This window comes from Arctopsyche grandis, chromosome 4, assembly GCF_051622035.1.
Source record: "Arctopsyche grandis isolate Sample6627 chromosome 4, ASM5162203v2, whole genome shotgun sequence".
Lineage (NCBI taxonomy): Eukaryota > Metazoa > Arthropoda > Insecta > Trichoptera > Hydropsychidae > Arctopsyche > Arctopsyche grandis.
This window is the reverse complement of record NC_135358.1, coordinates 5,210,498-5,237,409: the sequence shown is the minus strand read 5'-3', so window position 1 is coordinate 5,237,409 and position 26,912 is coordinate 5,210,498. Positions and strand designations below refer to the sequence as shown.

The window sequence follows — 26,912 nt, the reverse complement described above, 5'->3', positions numbered from 1 at the left end:
GTCCCGTATCCCGCACGCGCACATTAAACAAGGCTGTATGACAAAAAGAGAGATAATTTCACCGCATTCCACTGATATATATATATTATATATACATACATAGTACCGTTTACCATGCACCCTTTTTTTTGATCTTTCGACTTAAGATCTTTCGATTTTCGATCTTTGCCTTCCGATATTTGCTGTTTCGACCTTTTCACTTTCGGTTCCGTGAGGTAGACCCGTATGTATATACATATGTACGTACAATCCGCGAGGCGGCCTCAAGCTGAGCAATCTGCTCAGTAAATGAAAACCAATAGATGTCTCAAGGCAGCCTCATCCTGAGCACGGACTTGGCCGTAAGAATCATACAAAAATCAAACTACAAATTAATTCATGCAACATTGACACGTAGCAAATCGTTAAGACATTACACTAAACCAAGCCAATATTGGCCTAGTGTAAATAGCCATTCCGAGACAATCGAATGTCTTCGAGCCATTTCTCAAGCCATTCCATTGTATTAGAACGGTTTCCAACTTTCGGGTCTAATAGCTTCCCCGACCATTCACGTGCTGGATTGGCTTGTCCACTGGCCTGTTGTGAACGCACGTTCCTATTTAGCCAGTAGTCCAAACAATCGATTGCTGACTGCACGAGTATTGTGAGTGATTTCAATCATCATATATGTATGTATATAATATCGCTATTCTGTCTGTGTGTCTGTCTGCCTGAGATACGAAACGATCGACCTGGAGTCAAATCGTGACCACTCCGATCGAAGCCTAATATAATTATAACCTAACCTAACCACTAGTCCATGCTGGATATACGCGAAGGCGAAAAATACACGTAGTCGAAAGATTATCATCAATTTTATATAATGTTTTCTTAAAAGAAACTTTAATTAAAATAATTTTTGAAGGAAATTTGCATAAAAGTATAAAAAATATGATTCATTAAAAAAAACAAGAAGATGAGCCTTTCTTTATGATAAGTGAACATTTTTTTATACTTACTTTGTGTATGTATGTATATGATTATTTAGCCAGCAGTCTGGCTTAATGGTAGCGTGTATGTTTAGTACCATGTGAGCAGTGGGTTCGATCCGCCATACTGCTGGTTAAATTTGGGGCTATTTGTGACTCCAAATCGATCGTTTCTTATCAGAGTTTGCCAATTTTATCTGATCATTGTTGAAACGGTTCCTCAAATTGGCAAAAAAAATGATTTTCTGTTGTCACAAATCTTCTGTATTTATTGTGTGTATAATTTGTAAAAATTATGTACAAAATCTAAATCCATAGATGTCTCAATGGATTATTTCTGTATTAATTAATTAATTAATTGTTATTTCGTGTTCTTCAGATTCTGGAAACACAGTGAATTATGTAATAATAAAAAATTGCTGCATTGTTTGTAATTAATTGTCAAGGAAGGCGCATTGGGGTCTTCCAGTCAAGCCTTCCTGGTATATATCTATGTGAAAAATATGTGTACCTACAAGGACAAAAGTACAAGTCTAAAATAGGTTCAAAATATGTTCTCCTCACAAGCGAAAGCAACTCTAATGTCTGTATACGGAGTACAAAACTATCTGAAGAATATCCTCCGTCGAGCCAATCAACAATGGATATTATACGCCGGCCTTTAAAGCTTTCGGAAACGTTGTACAGATTGGGAAAACTTTCCATTGTGTGGTTGAGCGGCATCAAGACTTTAAATACTTTTATCATAATAAAAATTAACAGCAGCCTTTAAGGATGCTGATTAATATGAAAACTTTTGTTTTTACAACGATATATCAGCCAAATTTCCCCCTTCTTTCATTCTATTATGTAAATTACATGTAAGAAAAGTCTAAACGTGAATACTTTTATACGACAGCTGAAATAGACCTTTCCGCCGTACTAAAATTATTTCATCACGATCCCGAATAAAGCGAGTAATTTACCATGATTGACCAAATGAATGGATTATTCAGCCGTTGCTGTCGAGAACGACTCTTGACTCATTTATAATTTGCAAAACTGATTCATTGGAAAATTGACACACAAACAACGGTACTAGAAGACCAATTTAAAACAATAATCAAAGTAATGATTCAATGACATAGTAAAGATTGCTCATACATATGTAGTGCTAATAAGGTTTGAATACATAAATAAAAATATACTTTGTTTTATTAAAATTTACTTTATATTAAAACATAATAATAACAATAACATGATATAGAATATAGTTTTTGATATATATTTTAATCATCATGAAGAATTATAGGATGATTCAGAGTTGGGTGATGATGCATTTGATGGTGGATTTTTTAGGCATGGTGTCGATGTAGAAGCTGCCAATAAAGATGGTTCGTAATGATTATTGAATTTGTATGGACGATATGGTAGTTCAGCTGTAGATGTCAGGCTAATACCTTGCATAAGTTGCATGAGTTTAATTCGAAATTGTATTTTTTCATCTACGGTAAAATTTTTCAATATCGGCAATGTAGATTTGTAGAATGCCATATCGTCATCGTCGTCTTCGTCTATTTTCCTGTTTGTTTTTTTCATATTTAAATCAATGAACTTACTGAGTTTGTCTTCTAATTGCAATTTCTTTTTCTTTTTTCTAGGTTCTTTGCAGACATGTCTACTATTTACAATGATTGGGTCAAGGCTTTTAGATTTGTCATCGGTGATCTGGTTTGTGATGTCTGATTCAAAATTCAATGTTGAATCGTTCGATTTCGTTTTACTTTTGTTTATTAATGGTTGAAGATTGATATTTTGATTGTCGGAGTCGACAGTTGTCGTTTTTATTTTATCACTCTCGTTATTTTGGTCAGAATCAAAATTCATGGAGGTTTCTTCTATTTCTAATTGAGGATCGCCGGCAGATGGCAATTCTTGATATTTCCTCAGGAATCCCAATTGTTTCTCGTATATGTATCGTTTTAAGGGCTTCAAACAGCCAGATTTCTTTATTTCATTTTGTTTTTTTATACTACGGACATAATTGTCTCGAATACTTTTCCACTTGCTGACTGCTTCTTGCACTAAAAACATAAAAAATACAATAAACATTTATAAAATAAAATGCATACATATAATAATCAATTTACTGAAACATTTTTATATACATAAACATGGTTTCTTAATCCCGCTTTGAAGGTCAAAGAAACACCCTTAAAGTCCTCAACATGAGGTCACTAGCCTCCAACGAATACAATCTGAGACCCATGGTGACTTATTTTTAACAATTTACTGAAATAATAGAAAAAAAGTTGAGAAATCAATCCTTTAAATGAATTTTCTCAAGTTGAGACAATACTTAGACCCAAAAATGGTGATTTGCCCAAAGTTTCATCGTAACAGATGGATCCCTTTCCAAGATAAAGCAAAATTATACTGTTTCCTATTTTCTTTTCATTGGTGAAATAGGACTAACAGCTGTAAGTAAATAAAAATATGAATTGATAAATACAAAGTTTCACTTACCAATAAGTCTTTTCTCCAATTGGGTCCTACTCTCAAAATTTTCAGTGGCAACGTTGGCGATACGCATCCATGCTAAATTTTTCAACTTTCGGTCCTTATAACTGTTATGCGAGGAGTCCCATAAATACGGATGGTTTCTAATTTCATATATCAACAATTCAGTGTCCATCTTGGAGAAACGGTGTCAGACACAACGCAACGCAACGCAGGTGACGCTACTAACTGACGTAGAGGCGTGTGGCAACGTTGTACGGACGCTCAATTAACGTACGTCATCGTCATGCGCGTACGAAATGCACAATCCCCGCACAGTGCCACGACGCGCGGCAACGTTGCATCCGTCACAAAACGTCCGTTGCCCAAACGCTCTCTTCGTTATTGATTGAACATTTCTAATGCTTAATTTATTTAATTTTGTCCATATGCAACTAGTTTTTTTTTGTATTGCTGCTGGTCAGATGTAGTGCCAAATGTAGTGCTGCTGGTCAGACCTGGATATTTGTGCTCCAGGTCGATCGTTTCCTATCAGAGTTTGCTATTTTTCTCTGATTTCATTGTTGAAACGGTTCCGGATTAAAAATTGGCTAAAAATCCCACCTACCTACAATGTTACCACTATTTGAGTATGATTAATGTACAATAAAATGTATGTACAATTCATAGATGTCTCGTTGAAATATTTCTTCCGTTATATACATATGTATATTTAATGCCAGGGTTATTCGGACTACTGCATGTCCGAACACTCAGCTACCTACCTTTAAAATAATGTTGCACATGGTAGACTGACACTCTCGAGTGAGCGGCGGTTCCGTGTGGACATCCCGAGTCGTAGAATAAATGCTTTGAACCAACTCTGGCCTATCATTTGGATCCCTGAATACACCCCTACGCAGCAGTAATAATTAAAGGGCGGCGGTCAAGTTTCCATTAACCACAAAAAATGGTTCACTATTGTCAATTTCGTTTTGCTCTCTTGCTTTTCAAAATAATAGAAATAGACGATAGTGAACTATTTTTTGTGAGCAATGGGAACTTGACCGCCGCCCTTTAGTAATAATTAGGAACCGGCGGAGAAGATGCTCGACGGCAAAAAAAAAATGGTCAGTTTAATGATTTAATGGTCAATGGTTAAAGCTCGCTTTGAAGATCAAGGAATTCGACAATTAAAAGCCCTCAGCATGAGGCCACCTCCCCCAACGAATACAGTCTAAGAGACCCTTTCGTCGGAGAACGAGACAATTGTTCAGCAATATCGCACAAGAACAACCGCACATCACTGCTCTATATAAGAAAACCACACTACATAACCAAGTACAAAATAAACAACAGCGCATGAACACATAAAGGCGTCCATGCGTTATGGTCAATGGTCAAACTATTGTCAACAATTTTTTTTGCTCTCCCGCTTTCTCGGACAATGGAGAGGTCTATTGTTATTTTATGACCGCAACTCGACCGCCTATTTCTAGTAATAAAAAATAGCAGTCGCGGTCACCAAAAGTGGAACTAGACCTTTAAGATGGGGTTACGACAATAATGCCTTAAATTGTAATGAAATATAAAAAAAAATATTGAACTTAAATTCCACATCCCCTATAATGAAATAAAGTTCGCAATACAAAAAAAGTATGGAATGAGGGAAAATTTATGGCAAAATATTGGTGTATAGCATCGCTGGCCGCCATAAGTAAACCAGATTTGAACCCTTTAACTAACAATTTCGGAATTGCATTCCAAGCACAGCCTCATGAGTAATATCATGACCGGAACATAGAGGTAGGACCGGAAGCGTGCCGTTCTTCGTTTATTGTTCATTTTTATGATGAACCTTTTTTTGCACTTTAGTTTTGTAGTTTGCTCTATTTCCTGGAAAATAGACCCAAAATGCCGTTTCCTGGAAAAAGCACGCTTCCGGTTCTACCTCTAATCATGACAAATAAACGCATCACAGAATATACATATATAAAAATGAAAGTCGATTTTTTATAGGTACATTGTGATTTACCCACGTATGAATTTCAACAGTCCTGTTCAATTGTGAAATAATTACACAGAATAGATTGAATTATCCAAGGTTCGAGTTAGCGAATTTGAATATCTAGTTTCACCTGTAACAGTATTGGACGGTTTGGGGTGAAATTAATTTGGGCAAAAGCCACCGCTTGCAGGTGAGTGGTTTATAGCGCTTTAAAAGCAGTGGTACCTATATATTGCCGAGTCTCCAGGGTACAAGAACAAAATGGAAATCGCTTAAGAGCTTTCATACAAGCTATGTAGCAATACACACATACATATGTGTGAGAAATAAAACGAGTGGGAGAGAGAGAGAGTGAATAATATCGGCAAATTGAATTCTTGGGTACAAAAACCACGACACTGAATTGCCACATAGCAAATATGTAAATAACTCGAGTCTGCGACGAGCGAAACGTAAAAGAGAGCGGAACAAAATAGATTAAACGTCACGGAAAAGCGGAAAGAAAAAGAGGAAAACGTGTCGCCCCACATCGATACACTTTTCCTCTGCGCATCCTCCGGGGAGAGTCGAATCAAAATTACGTGCGAGACAAGGAGACATTCAAATTTTATCTGCGGCAAGTTCAAACCGCTGAAAAGGACAATACGGACCCGTCGTTTTGATTTATAATGTTTTTTGCTAATATCGTGAACAAAGGACAAAAAGCGTTCGCTACGTCTCGGGCAGGCGTGCTTAAATAACGGCCTGCGGGCTGAATGGGGCCCTTTGGGAAAATTAGAAAACAAATACTGTAACGTAGAAATTAAGTAATTAATGCTCGTCGACCACTTGTTTACCATCACTGATGACCTGATGGCGCGTTCGCGCCAAAAAGGCCTCAACGAATGAACAAGCTATAAGCCAATCAGGTCTCGCGACCCATCAACCAATGACCTCTCTGTGTTTAAAGTACACGCTGAGTATAAATATTCGGCGGTTTTGATCTGTGATTTATTCGGAGCCGATTGGTCAACGCATCAACAACGCCAGCAGCATGGCTCGGTGGTTGGGCTTTTGCCTAAGCACCGAGAAGCGCCGAGTTCGATCCCGTGCGTTGACCTCGATTGAAAAGAATTTATCTGTAATGCTGCTGGTCAAATTTGGATAATTGTAACCAGTGGTGTAGAGCAAAATAAAAAAGTACGACCCCCCCCTCGCTTTTTTTAATATATATATCCTAATATTGGTAGTAAAAATATTTATAAAAAATCAAATGGTAATTAACTTGAAAAGTCAACCAAAGTGGTCTGAATAAGGCTTATTATTTTTTGCAATATGATATAATATGCAGATCTGAAAATATTGTTAGATGATTCGATTTCAGCATCATTCAGTGTCTATAATTTCTTCAAAGGGTTATTGTTGGGCTGTTTTTAAAATATTTTCTGCAATCAAATGAGCATTTGAGTGAGGATACGGTTGTAGTCACCAAATGTTAAAACGAGAGTCTTCTCACAATATGTGGTATACAAAATTGTACATGAAATATAAGCAAAAATATTTTTAATTGTACTCGAAAAACAGTTTTTATATCAAAGTACCAGGGCGGCGACCCGGCTCAACCTGGTCCGACTACACCACTGTTTGTAACTTCAGGTCGATTTTTCCCAATCGAGTTTGCCAATTTTTCTAATTTCATTTTTGAAACGGTTCCTCGATTAAATTGGCTAAAAAACTTCCTAACTACTATGTCATTACTATTTGAGTATGAATTACGTGCAATACAAGTTCATAGATTCATAGATGTCTCGATAATTTCAAGTTTTCAGTGTCTCGCAATTCAACGACATATAATAAAAATTACATGTCGTAATCTGTATTCTTATATATAGTATTTATAGTATGCTTATATATGCCAGGTCACAGTGACGCGTTACAGTATTCTGTTATCACTGTAGCAAAAATATGTAAATAAATAATAAAGTTTTCTACCCCTGTTTATAATGTATGAAGAGTGAGAGATGTCGCGAACAACAATAGAGGATTTGTAAAAGGACACACGAACCAACAAGAAAAATACACCATACCCTACATAGGTATATATACTGACAAAACATGAAAATAAAATGGGAAAAAAAATAAAGGAAAAGCAGCAAAAAAACTGAAAAGAATAAAAAAAGATGAGCAGAATTCAACTGCAAGCGGAAACACTATAATCAAACATCCTTTGCTAAATGAAAACTCTCGCGCATTTTCCAGCAAGTGACCTATTTGAAATCATAGCTTTCTTATGCATACATATTACGCATATATACGGTACTGGCATAAGAGAATGGTTATTTCTCAAAAAAATCTCTTCGAAACCGATTGCCCAAACCCGTGACCCGTAACATTAAACTTTATTATCAAAATGTGCGGGGTTTAAATACAAAACTCAAGGAATTCTACAACAACGCCGCTTCTAGATCTATTGACGTCCTTGCTATTACTGAAACATGGCTAAACTCATCTGTACATGATGCCGAAGTACTTGACAGCAGTTTCAATATATATCGCCATGATAGATCTGCCAGAGGTGGTGGTGTTCTTCTAGCAGTTAAAAATGCAAATATTATTTCGGTTGAAAGACTTAGTCATCTTGAGGACATTCATGAATGTGTATGGCTAAAACTAAGATTTGTTAACATTCCTTTTTTTATATACATATGTACTATTTATTTTCCACCAAGATCTCCACCAAATATTTATAAGCGATTTTTTGATTTAATTATATCTAATTATTCACATTTAAGTAATGGTCGCATTTTTATATCTGGAGATTTTAATCTGAATTCTTCTAACTGTTTTCCTGATGACCTTAATTTTTTTATATCTTTATTCAACTTAAAACAAATTAATACTATTCGAAACTATTTTAATAATTCCATGTTGGATTTTCTATTAACAAATTTAGATTGTCAGAATATTATTATTTCAAATTCAGTTGATTCCTTGGTTCCTGAAGACAGCTATCATCCTGCTCTTGATATTCATTTAAAATTAACTATAACTTATTCCTCACTTCGTTTAATAAATAACTGTCTTAATACCTCTGTCCTAAATGGATGGTTATTTACAAATGTTGATTTCAAATATTTAAATGATATTCTTTGTAATTGTCAATGGGAGCGAGTTTATGAGTGCAAAGATGTTAATTTGGCCCTCTCTAATTTCTATGACATTATATATTCTATTTTTAATGATTGTTTTCGGTTGAAAGGATTAGTGACGAGTAAAAGGATTTATCCGCCTTGGTTTACTAAAGAAATTATTAATCTCTTAAAAAGTAAATATCAAACACATAAACTCTGGAAGAAATCGAGCAATCCTCTTATCTTAAATAATTTCCGTATTTTACGTACGGAAATTAAGAAATTAATTAATAATGCATATAATGTTTATGTAGCTGATTGTGAAAGTTCCATAGTTAAAAACCCTAAGAAATTCTGGAACTTCATCAATTCTAAACGTGTAAATCGTGTAAAGTCGACCATTATGTACAATGATTCTGGATTGTTAGAGGGTGATCAAAACATTGCTAATGGATTTGCCGACTTTTTTAAATCAGTTTTCAATAATCCTACTGATTCCATGGAACCTACCAATGACTCGGAATTTACTTTCCCCACTTTAGCGATTAATCATCTTGACTCTTCCGATCTGAAATATGGCTTTCTAAAGTTAAAAAATATTTATTCTTCCGGTCCTGACTCCATCCCTAATTACATCCTAAAAGGATGTGAGGTTAGTCTCTTAGAACCTTTAAAATTCATTTTTAATTTAATTCTAAGGAACTCTTCATTCCCCAATTTATGGAAATGCTCTAAAGTAACTCCTATTCATAAGAAGGACGATAAATCTTGTGTAAGGAACTACAGACCAATAACTATCTTGTCAGCGCCAGCCAAAATGTTTGAGGTAATATTACACAGATACATTTTTAATCACTTTCAAAGTATGCTCATTGATCAGCAGCATGGCTTTCGTCCGGCCAGATCAGCTATTACCAACTTGTTATGTTTCTCTAATGACATAACCAGCACTTTGGATTGTAATAATCAAATGGATGTAATATATACTGATTTTGAGAAGGCGTTTGATAAAGTTGATCATAAAATTTTGGTTAGTAAATTAAGTTTTATTGGATTTACTTATAATCTTGTTGGTCTTTTTATTTCTTATTTACAGGATCGACGTCAATTCGTTAAGTTTGGGAGTTGCTTTTCTTATGAGTATGTTGCCACTTCTGGGATTCCCCAAGGATCAAATCTTGGCCCTTTATTATTCCTAATATTTATCAACGATATTCAATCTTCTATTCACCATTCTAAATTTTTATTATATGCGGATGACTTAAAAATCTATAAGAGAATAATTGATTTACCTGACGCTCTTTATTTGCAAGAGGATTTGAATTCTATTTATGAATGGGCTAATGTTAATAAACTTCCCTTCAATATCCTAAAGTGTCGGGTCATTTCTTACTCTCGTTCTCGTTCTCCTATTAATTATCCGTATAAATTTCATGATTCTCTTCTTCAGAGAGAATTATTTATATCTGATCTGGGAATAGTCTTCGAAAATAGTTGGAGTTTCAACATTCACATTGAGAATATCTGTGATAGGGCAACAAAAATCCTTGGATTCGTAATCCGTAATTCGTCCGAACTAGGGCTCACTGCCATTCGTCTCTTATATTGTACATTAGTTCGCAGTGTGCTTGAGTTTGGCTCCATTATATGGTCTCCCTATCAACTTCGTTACTCTCTAATGTTGGAACGAGTCCAAAGGAAATTCCTTAGGTTTTTATATCTGAAGACATTTGGATTTTATCCATATCTGTTCCCTAGTGCCTTTGTCTTGGGATCTTTGGGTTTCAACTCCCTGGCAAAGAGAAGAGATTTATTTCTTGGGAAACATTTCGTAAAATTACTTAGAGGAGAGATTCACAATCCCACTATCCTGGAGAAACTAAAATTCTGGGCCCCGGAAAATCGTAGAGTTTTAAGAAAACATGATATATTTTTACCAATTAGGGCTAAATCAAACGTGCTCATGAACTCCCCCCTCTCGAGAGCTGTTCGACTCCTCAACTTACTGGCACATTACTTGGACCTATTCGATGCCAGTTATGTTGAGTTGGTGGAACACATCCTAAATAGCACGATATAAATTTTTCAATCTTATTTCTTTGTTTTTATTTTGTGTACATATTTTTTACTTGATTTTTATTATTTTTTTATGATGTTTTTTTTTATTTATGATTTTTATTATTTTCTTATGTTTTTTTTTATTTATGATTTTTATTATTTTTTTTATGGTGTTTTTTTTGTAATTTTTATGATTTTTATTATTTGTATTAAAATCACATTGACGCTTTGGGGCAACCTGTCAAGTCTCTGTGGTATTGATTTTTTAAAATAAAATAAAATAAAATAAAATATGTACATAAATACGTATACGAAATCAAGTGTAGCAATCGCGATAACGAGTGTCGTCAATGGTTTTAAAAAAAGTATACATATAATAAGCATTTTGAACCAGTATGTTTGTGGGTGCTCAAAAAGTAATTATCGTAAGGGATGAAACGTGACGCTTTCAGCATCGTACGAGAGACCTTAATATAACGGCAAACAATCATCAGCGTTGAAAATAATAGCCGGTTTAATTATAAGATACATTGATATCGATCGAATATTGCTTATATTGGTGCGACACAAACGTAATATCTTACCAACAAAAAAAAACATTTGTTTTCAAACGTTAATCATATAAAACAGGCCTGTAAACCTTTTTAGGTCACTGGGGTCGTAAAACATTTTTTGAGCACCTCGGGGGTTGCAAAACATTTTTTCTTAGGAAGGGAGGGGCTAACCTTACATCAATGGATGACGACGACTTGAGGCTATTCATACTATCCAGCACTACAAGTCAACAGCACGGCATAGCAATGCACGGTACTACTATTGTCACAATATGACGTTTTCGAAAATATTCATATGCGCATGCGTACTTTCGTTAGTACGCGTGCACTCGCTACTATGAAGTCACGTCAGATGTGAATATTTTCTCAGTGGCCAAAGAAAACCGGTTTAGTTTGATACGTGGACTGCTGTGTAATATGAATAGATTTTGTCAGCTACTGCTGTTACATCTACGCCACGTATACACGGAGAATATGAATGTGTCGATGTATAATGTACCAAAGAATACTTTTCGTAATGTTGTTTACGTACAGTTGCCAGTCTGTGCTGTGCCAATATGAATACACCTTTCTAGGTACTCAAAAAACATAACATATATAAAATATTAGTAGACATACATATGTTCGAGAAAATAATATCAAAATTGAAATATTAGCCTTATTTAATGTGCATAGTAATACAAACAAGCGCCGTAGGTGAACAAAATTCGAATATCCCTAATGGTACAAATGGTACAAATGATTATACCTCACAAGATGATTAGGGCGATAGCACACTGAATCGAGCGGCACGGGTACGTTCTTAGCCTTCCGTTGTGAAAAATCCGCATGGGTTCTTTTTTTCGACAAGTTTCTCCTATATTTCTTCAAATGTGGGAATTGATCACTACCAAACCTATTAAGCCTCGGGGCCATAGCATAGATTATGCGTGCTGGCGTTTTTCTCACATGTACAAAACTATGTAAAAAAAAACGTGTCACGTTCTACAAAGAAAACCAATATTAAATAAAAATAAAAACATAGGTAACGCTCATGTGTGCTATCATCTTGTGGGAATGATTCAGTTCACCATTACAAATACATCTACATCACATTTGAAATTAAAATTTTAACTTTTTCTCAAAAAATAAAATTTTACCTTTTGTGTTAAATATTGATATTTCTTTGCTTCAGCACTTGCACACTTTACGCGGATCACAATTTGGGAAAGGCTGTTCAGTTATTATATTATAGAATATGATTTCAAGCCATGAATTTGACAAGAAAATGTTCGAAACCATTTCACATCGTAAAGTACATAAGTGATACAAATACCATAGACGGCAATCTCTACGACAGACAACTAAGGCAAAAATCACCTCAGATGGCAGCGTCGCAATTCGAATTTGTATAAGTGAAAAATATACCCAGTAGGTATGCAAATCTACGATACATACATGACATGTTTGAAAACATATTCTCAAACTTAATCCTATTTCAGACATTTAGCTTACATAATGCGTATTATACATTCATTACTGAATACACACACACACACTCTGTATTCTCCCTTTGGAGTTTCAATGGTGCATACACGAGCTGTGTTCATGAACGTGTAACAAAAGGATGACAAGAGAATTATGATAAAATGGCTTGGAAAACGATTTTCGTTGAAAGCCTGCATAAATTTCCACGATAATCAACCGGGCCGACGATGCTCTGCAAGAATGTGTAGGTTTTCCATGTTAAATATGAAATTTTATCTAACGAGACTAGAAAAACCGGCAAAAGCCTCACCTATGCTTATGTCTATGTACACTCGCTTTGTAATACGATCGATTGTAAATAAAAAAATTTATGTATTATGTATAGTGCGAATATAATGTCAAGGAAGACATTGTACAGCAGACAAACCTTAAAGGTTAGGCACAAATGCCAAAAGCGTTGATATACCGATAAAGGTCGGAATACCGATTCAAATGTTAATGATGGAGCTTTCTCGCTGAAAATGTACATATATACAATAATATATGTGTACCTGTTTGAGATATTTACAATACGTGTACGTACACGGTTCCGACATTTCGCTGAAAACCCGCAAACAATACGACGTGAAATAATAATAGACGAAAATGTATCAAACGAAATTGTATATGTGTGTTTATATGAAATTTATATTGTAAAAGGCTTCTGGAATATATGTATAAGTAATACATATAACTAGTTTTGTGCCCGTTTATTGCAATGGGTGGTTTGTTAGAAAGGAATTGATACACGAATTAAAATAAAGTTATATGTTATATAAAAATATAATATAAGGGAATTTATAGGCGCACGTATTAATAGAGAAAGTTGAGTGCACGTATTACAAGCTCACTGATCCAATCCGTTCAGCCGTTCGAAATGATGAATGAACGTGTGTGTGTGTCTTCGTGGGTGTGTGTATGTGTGCATGCTCCCGCGCAGCGCATCTGACGCCGACGGCAACCGTCGCTCGACTCTCAATATCAGGAGCACATGTCAGACGCTCCACGCCCTCGACACGACTGGACTACGCGACCGCCACATATCCACAAACTGTATGTTTGTGGATACATACATGGCGTCTGTTTTTAAGCTGTGACGTACATATGTATGTCAATCGAAACGACTTTTATAGTACGGCGAGCGTTATTGCACACAAAAACACACACAGAATAGCGCTATTATATAATACTAGTGTTGTACCCGATGAAATATCATCACATGGGTGATGGCATATTTAGTTATTAAATTTAAAAAAATAATAGAAATGTGTCGGTTTGATCCGCACGCGGTCGAATTTTTTTCAAATACCTTTTAAATATATTTAATTTAATATTAATATTCAATCGTTTAATATGAAAAAAAGGTAAAAACTACCTACCTATGTACCTACATATAAACAATATAAAAAACCGATAGAAAAATTAATTAATTAAATAAATTTTTAATAGATGGCGGTAAACGTCTATTTGCCTAGAAGAAACATTGGTAGCATACAGTATACATAAAAGTATTTTATTTTGTTATTATATCGCATTATTTTAATTGGCAGTGGTTTAGCTGTGACTACAAATAGACAGACACACACAAAATAGCGATATTATATACATATATGATAATTAGAGTACGGATAGCCAAGATGCCGCTTATTATTCAATTGTTGTAAATGCTTTGTAAAAAAGGTTCGGTAAACCTTTAACAATGCATTTACAACATTTGAACAATAAACGGCACCTTGGTTATCCGGGCTCTAATGATAATAATGTTTATTTATAAAACAGTTTTCTCATTTCGTTGGAATGTTTAGGCCATAAAAAGGGTAAATGAATAGTCTCATCAAAATTGTTATGTTACATAAAAGATTAGCTCGTTTAATGGTAAAGGATACGCAAACAATATATCGAGGTCCTAATTTGAAACCGAAACTGTTCAAATACCAAACATTGATAATTACGATTCGATTAGGGGGAGGGTGAGGGATTCTGCGTGGTCCTTTAAATTTTAAAGACGCTTTGTCGAAGTCAAACAAAGCCCTTTAACTGTGCAAACAAACGAGGCTTAAAACGACGTAACCGACTGTCTCGCAAAATCACAATTTATTACTGAGCGCCGGGCACATTCTTCCGATTTGATTTGCAATCTTAAAAGAACAGTCTAGATGGAAAAAATATTGTATATATACATATATTAAAAATTTTATTCGCGTCTATCGAGATCAAACGCAAACTGTCGCAGTAATCTGATGAACGAACGATCCGAAGTCGGCGAAGCACTCCGTAGAGGAAAATATCACGCGCTTTGCCAGGTGAAAAAAAAAAGAAAAATACAGATCCCGAAGATGAGTTGTAAATTGATAAAACTCGAAATAATAAGAAAAAATGGGTGTATATGCGAGGTTCGGGAAAAGTTTCACCGCACGCGGTGGTTTTTCCGAGAGCGGGAGATTTATTAGATAGAAAGATCTACGCGGAGATGAAAAAAACAACCACACAGTCTACAGAAGAAAAATAAATTGGTTTAGGAGAGTTTAATCCGATCAGAGGATTGTTTGCACGGTCAGCGCGAGCCGGGAATGAGGAATGTGGGGAAAATTTCAGACAGATCAAAACAAATCGGTATTCAATGACGATTAGAAATGGATTCGAACGATTCTGCAAGTGGAAAATTGAAAAGAAAGCAAAACTAAATGTGTATGGATATGTGATTCAATAAGATAACAATAGACTTTCCAGTCACAGTCGGAAATATAAAACAATGCAATCACGTGTATTAATATATGAATTCAAACCAGCAGCGTGGACTAGTGGTGAGTATATTATTCTTTCGAGCAGAGTGGTCACGGGTTCGAGTCCCACTAGAGTCCCGCTGCTGGCCAGACCTTAGTTTGTGACTCCAGGTCGATCGTTTCCTTTCAGAGTTTGCCAATTTTTCTGATTTTCATTAAAATGGTTCCTGTAAAGTTGGCATATCCTTCTTATCTCTATTTCTAATCTCAAATTATTCTCAACTAATCTCAACTATTTATTACACATCCAAAAATATCATAATAAAATTCAACGTTACCCAGACTTCATAAACTGGGATACGACTTTAGTCAATTCGATCTTTTTAATATTCCAAGTAAACAAAATTAAAAAAAAATGTTACATTCTTATTTCTCCAATATGTACAAAGGCTAAATGCATTTTATTTCATTGTTATTTCATTTCATTTCATTTACTCACTTCGCGTATTTTGATTGTTCTAAAACTCCTATTTTTCTATTCCTATAATGATCTTTGTTTTTTTATTAATGTTTTATCTATTGTATTATTATTGTTTAATGGTCTATTTATATAAATAAATAAAGTTATTCAGCGTCTTGAGGTTCGCCAATTTGACTATAAAATGCTGCAAAAAAAATCTCCATAAATATCTATGTGGATGGTTGTATGAATTCGCATTGTATAAAATGCTTATGTATATTAATTGATTGTATTGTATCTGTATAAGTGCACTCGTCGCTTTGGAGCGTTCAATAAAGGCGAGTGTTCATGTTCTATGAAATAAAATAAAATAAAGTATACAGAAGCAGTATATGTATGTAGCTCGGTGGTTGCGTTAATGCTAACCATAGAGGCATGCGCACTTCCGTTATGACGCGTGCACTCGCTACTATAACGTCTCGTCATGCGTGAATATTTCCACACTGGCCAAAAGAAACCGGTTTTGCTTGATACGTTAGTGTGACATGTACTGCTGTATAATATGAATAGACTTTGTCAGCCTCTGCTATTACATCTACGGCACATACACATTACGGGATATATAAATAGGTCCATATATAATGTATGAAAGAATACTTTTCGTACTGCCGTTTACGTGTAGTTGTTGGTCTGTGTTGTGCCCGTATGAATAGACCTTTAAACCTTCCATTCAAAAAAATCACATTCGCTAGTATTTCTAATTTAGTGGTATTTGCAGCGAAACTCCAACCCTTAATCGAAATACTTTGTTCATATAAGCATAAGCGAACCTCAAAATACTCGATTTCTATTGCTTAGAACATTCTAGCTTAGTGCAAATAACTGTGAAATATAGCCTACAAACAACTCCTTTGGTTTCTTGTTAGTTTATCCATATATGGAAGCTTATATGTAGACGATTTGTCGATATAATCAGTTGGGCAATTTATTGTATCAGCAAACTAGTTAGTACGGATGTAAAGTATTTTCTCAGTGGACCAAAAGCTTAACTTTTATTACGGTCAACAATTTTTTGATCTTGTTTATCGAAGTCTTGTTACTTACTGCCTACCTACCTACATATGGATATACTAGTAATCGTCACGATAAGTTGTTCAACTAATTGTAACGGCAAATCGTTACACCTATATATGGGCCCCTTAAATTATGCGACACGCCATTCGAAAAAAAACTGGAATGTCGATATATTAATTAATTGGATGCAATGATCATGAGAAGTTTTCTTTCCAAAAAATTAACTAATGACGTGAAGCAAAAACTCTTCTGTAGTAATTGTTAAAAAAAACACACTACAATTTACCACATCCTGTTCACAATGCAGTTTACTATGAACATATTTTAGTAAACCATCCATTATTTTAACAATAGACAATAAATATTCTAGCATCGTCAAAAAGACGAAGAAAGAGGTTATCGCCTGCATAAAACAACTTCACTTTTGTTTCATGCTTCTTTTAAGCATTTAATCGCGTGTGCATACCTTCTGAGCAGCCACCAGCACCTTGTCGAGGAAGCGAAGCCACTCAAAGATGAAGAGCGGTCTCTTGGCAGCTGGAATCTGCTGGAGTGCTTCCTCGTTAAGTGTCAACGAGTGCGACAGCTCCATCATCATGGCTGCGAGGGCCGCCTGCCTGTAAATTCGAGTAAAAACATCATCAATAAAATAGCAAGTGTTGACAGATAAATCGACGAATTGAAATACGCCACATTGCCGAGACTGACCCTACACGTTGACCTATTTATATTCAGCAGTGATAAGGGATGAGCAAAAGGATAGCCGAACCCTGGGGGATGACCTTCCCGAATTACGTATCACCCACTCTGTATTCATGGGAGAGGACTTGTTTGTAAATATAAACAAACGCGTAGTGGGTCTCAGATCTTGAAGATGTACAGAATCATGCGTAGGTACGAAATTACTCAATTAGGGTCAGACTTTGAAATGCAGATCTGACGACACTCCAGTAATTACAGAACATAAATCTTATGAAAAAAAAAAATTTAAGGTAAGGTTTAGAAACTGGCTTTGACCATACCTCACAATTACATAAAAGTGAGCCACATTATAACTTAACGACTCCATATTAGGAATCAATAGCTGCATGTGAATATTATAGTTAGGCTATTTTAAGCGTCTTACTTAAAAATGTATGATCAGACAGGTCGAGGCATTCGATATTTCATTCAAGATAGCATTAAAACTGCTCTCGGTTTTTCAAGATATACATAAATATAGGTAAGTCAGTTCACTTCTTATTCTTAATTTTATAATCATAATCAAATCGAAGAAGAATCCTACACCACTTCTGGAATATTAAAAAGTTTCAAACCCAGAAGAATATCAACCCTTCTGTTTCTGATCTAGATCTGACGTTTTCCTTCAATATTTATTCGACTGGTAAACAATACGTCTCACATATTCTCCAGAGTACTAATTCTGTAGAAGATGTGAGTACCAACGACCTTCCTCAACATGCATTTTTCTATTAAGAACACCTTCACATAGTCCATTTATCTGTCAGTTAGTTATACAGTGAGCGACAAAAATAGGTACGCAGTAGCAAAATTTCATTTTATTCGTATATATCGCAATATTTTTCATTTAAAAGTTTCTGAAATCATGACTAGGATCATTAAGATAATAAAACAAGACAAATTATTAATTATATTGATGTATTTATTGAGATATTGGAATTATTTACGAAATGGACAAAGTTGGGAAAAAAGTATTGGCAGTTCTTCGGGAGTTTTTAATTTAATTTAAAGCGGTTTTCACGGTATACATTTTTTAAATGTTTCCTATTAATAATATATACATAAAACAATAATATATAAATAAAATAAAGCTTAATATTTAGTAATTCCCCCTTTATCTTTGATTACTGCCTCAATTCTTCTGGGCATAGAATAAAACAATTTTTTTATAACATCTGGGGAAATATCCTTTTCCCATGCCTCCGTTATTATGTTTTCCAGCTCTTGAAGCGTTTTTGGATTGCAGGCTTTTACTTTCCTCTTCAAAATCGCCCATAAATTTTCGATAATTTTCAGGTCTGGACTGTTCCCGGGCCAGGTAAGGGATTTAATTCCCAAACTTTCTTTATAATTGGTTATCTAAAACAAGTCGATGATATTTACCACATAAAAAAAACAAATTAAAGATAGAAAAACGGTTTGATAACTTACAGAACGAGCTCGATATCAAGGTGCAGATTCGTCCTGAAATATTGGTTCAGCGACGAATTCTGTGAGTGCTTCGATGGTGGGTAAAACACGTTCCCGTATCGTGTTTTCGTATTGGATAGCATTCATGGACCTTCGGACGAACTCTAGCGCCCCCATTCCATATCCTGTAATGCACCCCCATATCATGACATACGGAGAATGCTTCGCGGTCGCGAAACACAACTTGCGTGAAAACATACTCCACTTCTACGGCGAACTGTGGTCTTCCCATCTGATCCAATAAGATTCCAATTAGATTCATCTGAGAAAACCACCCTGTACCAGTCCTCTGATATCCAATTCTTCTTGTCCTTGGCCCATTTCAACTGCTTTTTCTTCATTGAAACCGCCAGAAGTGGCTTTTTCGCGAATTTGATCGCTCTAAACCCTAATTTATTCAGCTTCCTTTGGATCATACGGGTATGTACTGCTGTGGATGTTGAAGTGTAAACCTCATCACTGATTTTAGAAGCAGTAATAAATTGATCTTGAAGAGCAGCACGTTTTAGGACACGATTTTCACGTTCCATCAATTTTGACTTCCTTCCAGATCCTGGAGCCCTTGTTAATAATCCTGTATCACTGTATTTTTTGGTGAATTTTCTCACAGAACCTTCACTAAACCCCACCCGACGAGCAATCTCTGGATACGCGATTCGCTCTCTCGTAAGAGCCAAAATTACCGCTTTTTCATCGGTCGACATTTGGCGTGCGGACGACATTTTTCCGATGCGATGCTATTGCAACCAAAGTTAACGCGAAACTAAATAGGGAATTGACCATCAGCTTTGTAAATCTTTGAACCAACGGTACATAGAGTTGTGTAAAAAAAAAAAAAGGTTGGGGTCTCATTGTTTACGGCAGGTAGAGAGGTTTGTTTCGCGCTGTTTGTCCGAAATCTATGTGCGTACCTATTTTTGTCGCTCACTGTACATTGTTCTTTTTGATATTCCAATAGAACGTCTTCCCTTTGGAATTATGTCGATTTTCTGAATACAATCCCTGGAATATTATAAATGTAATGCATTGACCCAAATTTGGGCTGCCTACATATATTCTTGACCTTTCGGCAAGTATCCAATATCTAAATTATTTTGACTGTAGGAACTTTTCACATTTTCCGAGCGATAATATTTTCCTTTTGAACTAATATTTTTCAATTATATTGAAAAATTCAGATAAAACGAAGAAGTACGTTTATTTCCTTACATTGATAGTTTTTATGAGATAAACTTTGAAACAAAACATTAATACAAACAAAAATACCATCGTATATAGAGAAAAACTTTTACCAAGCGCTTTTGCAAGATAATTCATTACCAAATGATACATAGCAAAGTGTAGATATAGCAAACATAATTCGAAACAAATCACCATGTTTGCGACGGTCAAACAGTATTTAGCAGAAATTGCGCAGCATAAACATTGCTCAACATACAAACAAAAAAGAAAATAACGAAATTCCGAAGCACTTCCATTAAAACTTCCGAATTTCATTGGCAAAGTTAAATTGCAACCGTAAAAGAGTTACTTGCCCGCATATTGAATACGGCACATTTAAAAATAGAACAATACGTACAAAATGAAACCATTTAAGGAATTGTTTTATCAGCGAAACCGCAACTTGCAATAACCCAAGGAACGATCAATCATTCGAAGATGAAGAACCGAGGCCTGAACGACGCGCTCGGCAATATGTAATCGTTTTGTAATGACTTGACAGATTTCCAGCACCCGTTAATAATTACGCAGACCGTTTTCAAATTGGTCAAACTATGCCCGAGTATATGTATGTATGTATATTGTTATATGTATTAACTGAATAGATGGCAAACACGACTGGCCCAAAGAAGTTAAACCGTAGCAGTAAATTGGCGATAAAGCGAGGCCCGGTTTACACAAACTTTTCCTTATCTTAAGACTAAACCAATTTGTAGGCTAAACGTATCATTACCCAGGGTTACAATGAAAACAGTCAATTTTCCTCGATATATGTACATATACATAAGCGAGTCGATGTATGGTTCAAAACGTCTGTAATTTTCTAATTTTCCTACTGATATTTTTCGATTTGAATTCCGAAATACATATAATACATACAAAGGCTGAGGACATGGTAGAACCACGCGCATAGAACCAAGACGAGAGCAAAGTAACCAAACATACCTACATATGTACATACGTATATACAAATATAAGCATAGATGAAATAAGAAATGCGAGTAAAACTATTTTCCAATTAATTTGTATTTCAAATTATTTAAAATGTCAAAAGCATTAGCGTTTTTTTCTAAATTATGTATGTAACATCATTATAAGACGTAGTAGAAGTAAGAAGCACTTGAAGTTGCAAAAATGACAATCGGTCAAAAATGATTTTCAAAAACAGAAGAGAACTTTAATACAAAAATAAAGCTACCTACATATGTATGTACATACATAGATCTTAACCAGTTAGCTGTCACTCTTATTTATTATATTTTATTGAATTATTTATATATTTTATTCGAAGCTCCCAGATGTTTGTAGTGACTTTGCATGCATATGCATGACAAGGACATACATACATGACGAAAGTTCACGGACGTTTTAGATTTCTCGATATAATGGATTAAGTGGCAGCCCTGATGACACATGTTGCATTTTTTTTTAAAAGAATCCCAATAAACTCAATTGATCAATTTTATTTTTGTAACCAAGTTCGTTCGTAGATAGTGCTTTTAAAACCATTTTTAAACGCGACTCACCCGTGAGACGCTTGTGTACAAGGCGAGTCTATGCACGACTCACCGGTGAGTCGTTGGCATACAAATGGTTAAAGGCAGGTGTCCAGGCATGTGAAATCAGTAGGCAAGTTTCCAAGCAGGTTCACTCATCCAAATAGTAAGAATTGTAAATAGGTTTTTGAGCTCTTTTTCCCATTATGCTGTACATTAACATAAGAATAATATAATACTATGATTACTAACAAAATTAAATTAAAATTGTAAAATAGAAAATGCTCAGCAGATGAGTAGATATTAAAATAGATATAAGATGTATTGTGAACATAATTTAGTAATAATAAAAAGCATTTAAAATCAAAATCAATTAAGGACAGGTCCACTTACATGACCTTGCTACATTACTTACCTTACGTTCATTACGCCTCAACTTCAACGTATTTTCACGCTTTGAAAGGTCTTTCAATTTTAAGACATGTTGCTTTGATCAATTTATTTCCAACGTGGAGAGAAATTGTAGCACATTTTTTACATGTATATTCTGTCAATATTTCGTCTCAGACGTATTTTGCGTAATATTCCCCTCGAAAAACACAATCAATCAATACACTCACCTCCTGACAGATTCCGGTGTCAAAATGTGCTCCAGCTTCGACGACGTCATTTCGGCAAAGAATAATCTCGATTGAAATCTCAACAATGAAACTTTATGTATTATTCATCACTCAAACTCGTATTGTTTTTATTTATTTTAAAAACCACTCGATTTAAATTTGCAATCTGTATAATTGGAAAAGTTTCATGAACGATGTGGGAGTTTTGGGTTTGGGTCGAATGTGCCCGCACATTATTGAAACATAGACACAGTAATAGAAATTATTACATGTTGAAGGCGTAAGTGCGTAACATACGCCTTTGCAATCAGCTGAATGAAAATAGCTGTATACATCAAACCGTATTTCAGCTCAAATTTCGCGAAATAACAAACATTTTACTGTCTGCCATTTAGCGTTATATGTATTTTGTAAATTGTACTTTTCCGGTGGGTTTCCCAATGCTAACAATATGGAAGAGAAATGAATAACTAATGATACATGCTGAGATATGATTCCAAACAAGTGATTTTCAGTAGATGTAATTTTTATTTTTCTACATACACATGTATAAACGTACATATAAGAGAAATTTTTTAATTCGTGCCAGAATTTTGAACATTTTTATGTATTATTAATTTTGTAAAAGCCAGTAGCTCTCAACCCTACTTACTGAGCTCAACGACCCTTTATCATAATAAATTATGCCGACGCTAAGTCCCTCCCTCCGGAAGCCAAATTCACTGTTAAAAATCATATATAACGGAAAAAAGTGTAATCCATTTTTTTTATAGACGAACTATATCAATAAATCTATGTATAATTAAATAGTGAACACATAAAAATGCGCCAAAGACGAAGCATTCATGTTTTCTATTAGAAATGTAGGATATGGTTGTCAGGAGATATAAATGGTACAGCAAATAATACTTGTTCAGCGGTTTTAATCGTTGATAAAAACGCGCCAGAGACAAAGCATTCATGTTTTCTATTAGAAATGTAGGATCTGATTGTCAGGAGACAAATGGTACAGCAAATAATACTTGTTCAGCGGTTTTAATTGTTGATAAAAACGCGCCGGAGACGAAGCATTCATGTTTTCTATTAGAAATGTAGGATCTGGTTGTCAGGAGACAAATGGTACAGCAAATAATACTTGTTCAGCGGTTTTAATCGTTGATAAAAACGCGCCAGAACGAAGCATTCATGTTTTCTATTAGAAATGTAGGTTCTAGTTGTCAGGAGATATAAAAGGTAGAGTAAATAATATTTGTTTTTTTTAGCGGTTTTCATCGTCGCTATACGCAAAATTGTACGTTATAGCCTTGTTACACGTTACCAACCTCATAATTCATTCTACTCATACATGTCAACCTAATCATTCATACATGCATTATTCTGTGAAGAAAAACTAAATCCCAAAAAAATGTAATGTATAAATAATCAATATAATACAACATCTTAAGAGGGCTGGACAGCAGCGCTTTGTCCATACAAACGTACTATACTTCTCCCTTCCTCAATTATGGCACTAGAGAAATTATTTTTTTAATATGCTATGGATATCGACCATTGGGGTGCATCTATCGTTTTATTTTTTTGATTAATTATTTTTTATAGGAGCTAGGAGCCGCCAAACATCTATAAAATCGCCTCTTTTTTAAACCCACGAAACGAGTCCAGCGTGCTTATTTAACGGTCGATTTAAAAAAAAATACGCCGATAGATGCACAGAAAGTATCTTTCTCATACCGATGATGAATTTTTTTCAAAAATTGATCCAGTTTTGGAGGAGAAAATAGGAGAATACGAAACCTCAATTTTGTCAATTTAAAATACGTTTTATCTGGTCGAAGCGCAACTGTCGCATTCACTCAATATATATGTGGGAACTGGATATGGAAAATTCGAAAATATCGGGTGTAGATATATGTAGGTAGTGGGGACGTAGCCTGTTTGAAATCGCATCGCGCAGCTCAATGGTTGCGTCAATGCTAACCACCGAGAGGTCCCGGGTTCAATCCCCGGTTTGACTCCAAATGAAAATAATCAGTAGGTCAGTAGCTATTAAAATAGACATAAGATGTATTGTGAACATAATTTAGTAATAATAAAAAGCATTTAAAAAAAATCACATACAATTAGCTCAAACAACTAGCTCAAAAAAAAAAGTGATTTTGGATTTACAAGGCTTACAAGTTGGTGTATCAATATACTGTTTTGAAATACCATAAAAATAAAAATAAAATCTTTTAATTGTTATTTTACAAACTTGGCGAGGGCCACAAATGTGAACCACTGAACCGTAAAACGGTAGCAGGTGGACAAAATAAGTGGTCGAATTACATATACATACATATATCATACAAGAGTGTGAGTTCGGAAAATATACATAAAGAAGATCAGAAAAGCCTTCACAATGACCGTAGAAAGGGAAAGACTAATGATGATTATAATTCTAGATCGAAACCCTACCACTTGTCTACCCACAATATTTACGAAACGGCATCCTAACGAGATAAACAGCATCCGTTTCCATTCGCGCTATCAAACCAAAATCGACTAAACTTAATAATCAACACTAAATTACATGAAGACATAGATAGACAAGAGGGCTGTTGCTATCATCGGGTTTTATGCTGGAGTCAAAAAGAAACGAGGCAGTAAAGTTTTTGTGTAACAGCATTGAGTCACCGGGGGCAAGAGGTCATGACCGAAAGAAACCCTTTGCTAAAAATGACTGGGATGAGTCACGTTCTCCCTTAGGGCTTAGGGTTCAAAAGGAAATAGATGGCAAAGTACACATGGACTATTTTAAATTTATATCCACCCCTGCACGAGAGTGCGAAACGCAAACTCGTACCCAACTTGAGCGTAACACGGTTTTCCAATATTCCGATAGGTATGAGCGAATTTCGTGCCAAAATAATGTGTACGTACGTACAAAGTTACGTAGTCTATTGCGAAATCGCAAATCGACATACATAATGCGAAAGAAATAGCCCCGAATCTAATAACAATTACGCGTAATGAATTCCGTGCGATTAACTTCAAATCGAATTCGAACGATCCGAGACGAAAAGGTTAAATATGAGGGGGGGGGGAGGTTAATTGAACAAAATTAGAAACGAGTGATGCGTGCATGATTCAATTCTACATAATGGAACCAAACCGCCAAACTGTAAGCCTTTTTATAGGTCAAAAATGAATTTGATCTGAAAAAAAACCCTCAACATGAGGCCGACAACTAATAAACGAATACAGTTTGAAAAACCTTTCCGTCGGAGAACCAGATATTTTGATCAAATCAACCGTATATCAATATACTATTAATTGAATGCTGTTTAAATGAAAATAAAAATAAAATTATTTAAATAATGATTAAAAGGGAGATTTTTTTTATTTGATATTTATATAATTAAAGTTCATACTATATAAAAGCATTATTATTAATAAGAAAATCATGCCGGTTGACTCTATTTTACATAGGTTTTTCATTCCAAATTGACCCTTTGTCATTTCAAATTGACCCTTTAAACCATTTTCATTTCAAATCGACCCTTTTTCATTTCTAACTGACCCCTTTTCTATGTCAATTTGAAATGAAAAAGGGTCAATTTGAAATGAAAAAGGGTCAATTTGGAATGAAAAACCTGTATAGTCTGATCTAGCATGAGACTTACGTAAAATCTACCTACATGCTATCGCATTCACCCCCCCCCCCCCCCGACCCGCGATGGCCAATTACATTTCGTTTCAGTTTCGTACTGCATTTCGGCCAAGAAATACAACATTGTTCGTGCGTATAGCGGTCGGTAGAATTTGACTTTAGTATTTTGCTAGTTTTGAGTTCGTGTTTTGTATTATAAAAAAATTACATTGATAAAATTTTAATATAAAATACGTAAGTTGTTGATATTATTAATTTATTTACGGAATACGTATATATATATTTTATATTAATGGAAATTTATAGTTTTTAGACGATCAAAGTAATTGTCAACGTCATGTTATGGACAGCAAAACTTACAGTAATATTATTAAAGACCTTGCGCATTGAATTATATTGTAATAATATTATACAGTTAAATAAAAAATGGATTGCGGTACTTTTGATTAAATCGAGTGGGTCACATTTAATGGTGAAAGTTTTACGTTAGTTGATTATTATTATCACGAGATTTTCCGAGATTTTCCGGACGAATCATGACCGTGTGCGAAAAGACGACCGTCGCCAAAGCAATCCGGCGGAAAACTGGCGTGTGACATCGAGACGGCTCTCAAATATAATACAATACTATCCCCCTGACACGAGCAACCCTTGAATATTTCCGATAGATTTAGCACTCAACTGTGAGAATGGGTTTCAGATCAATAGTACACTATTGAATAATGGACTATTGACATCGGGGAGAGGATTCATTTCAATTTGATACCGCAATC

At 35.0% G+C, this 26,912-nt stretch overlaps 2 protein-coding genes across 2 annotated transcripts in view; both read right to left on the bottom strand.

The window, feature by feature from the left end:
- Window positions 1-26,912, bottom strand: part of LOC143911192 (HEAT repeat-containing protein 5B) — a 58,256-nt gene that overhangs the window by 24,727 nt on the left and 6,617 nt on the right. Inside the window, exon 2 of the mRNA XM_077429970.1 lies at window positions 17,409-17,559. Coding sequence (XP_077286096.1) covers window positions 17,409-17,540 — 132 coding nt within the window. The 5' untranslated portion in view covers window positions 17,541-17,559. The remainder of the gene's footprint in view (window positions 1-17,408; window positions 17,560-26,912) is intronic.
- LOC143911198 (uncharacterized) lies at window positions 2,166-3,745 on the bottom strand. Its single transcript, XM_077429980.1, has 2 exons — window positions 3,477-3,745; window positions 2,166-3,034 (listed from the first exon to the last, which is right to left on the bottom strand). The coding sequence occupies exons 1-2, from the start codon at window positions 3,643-3,645 to the stop codon at window positions 2,247-2,249; spliced, it is 957 nt and encodes a 318-aa protein (XP_077286106.1). The 5' UTR covers window positions 3,646-3,745; the 3' UTR covers window positions 2,166-2,246.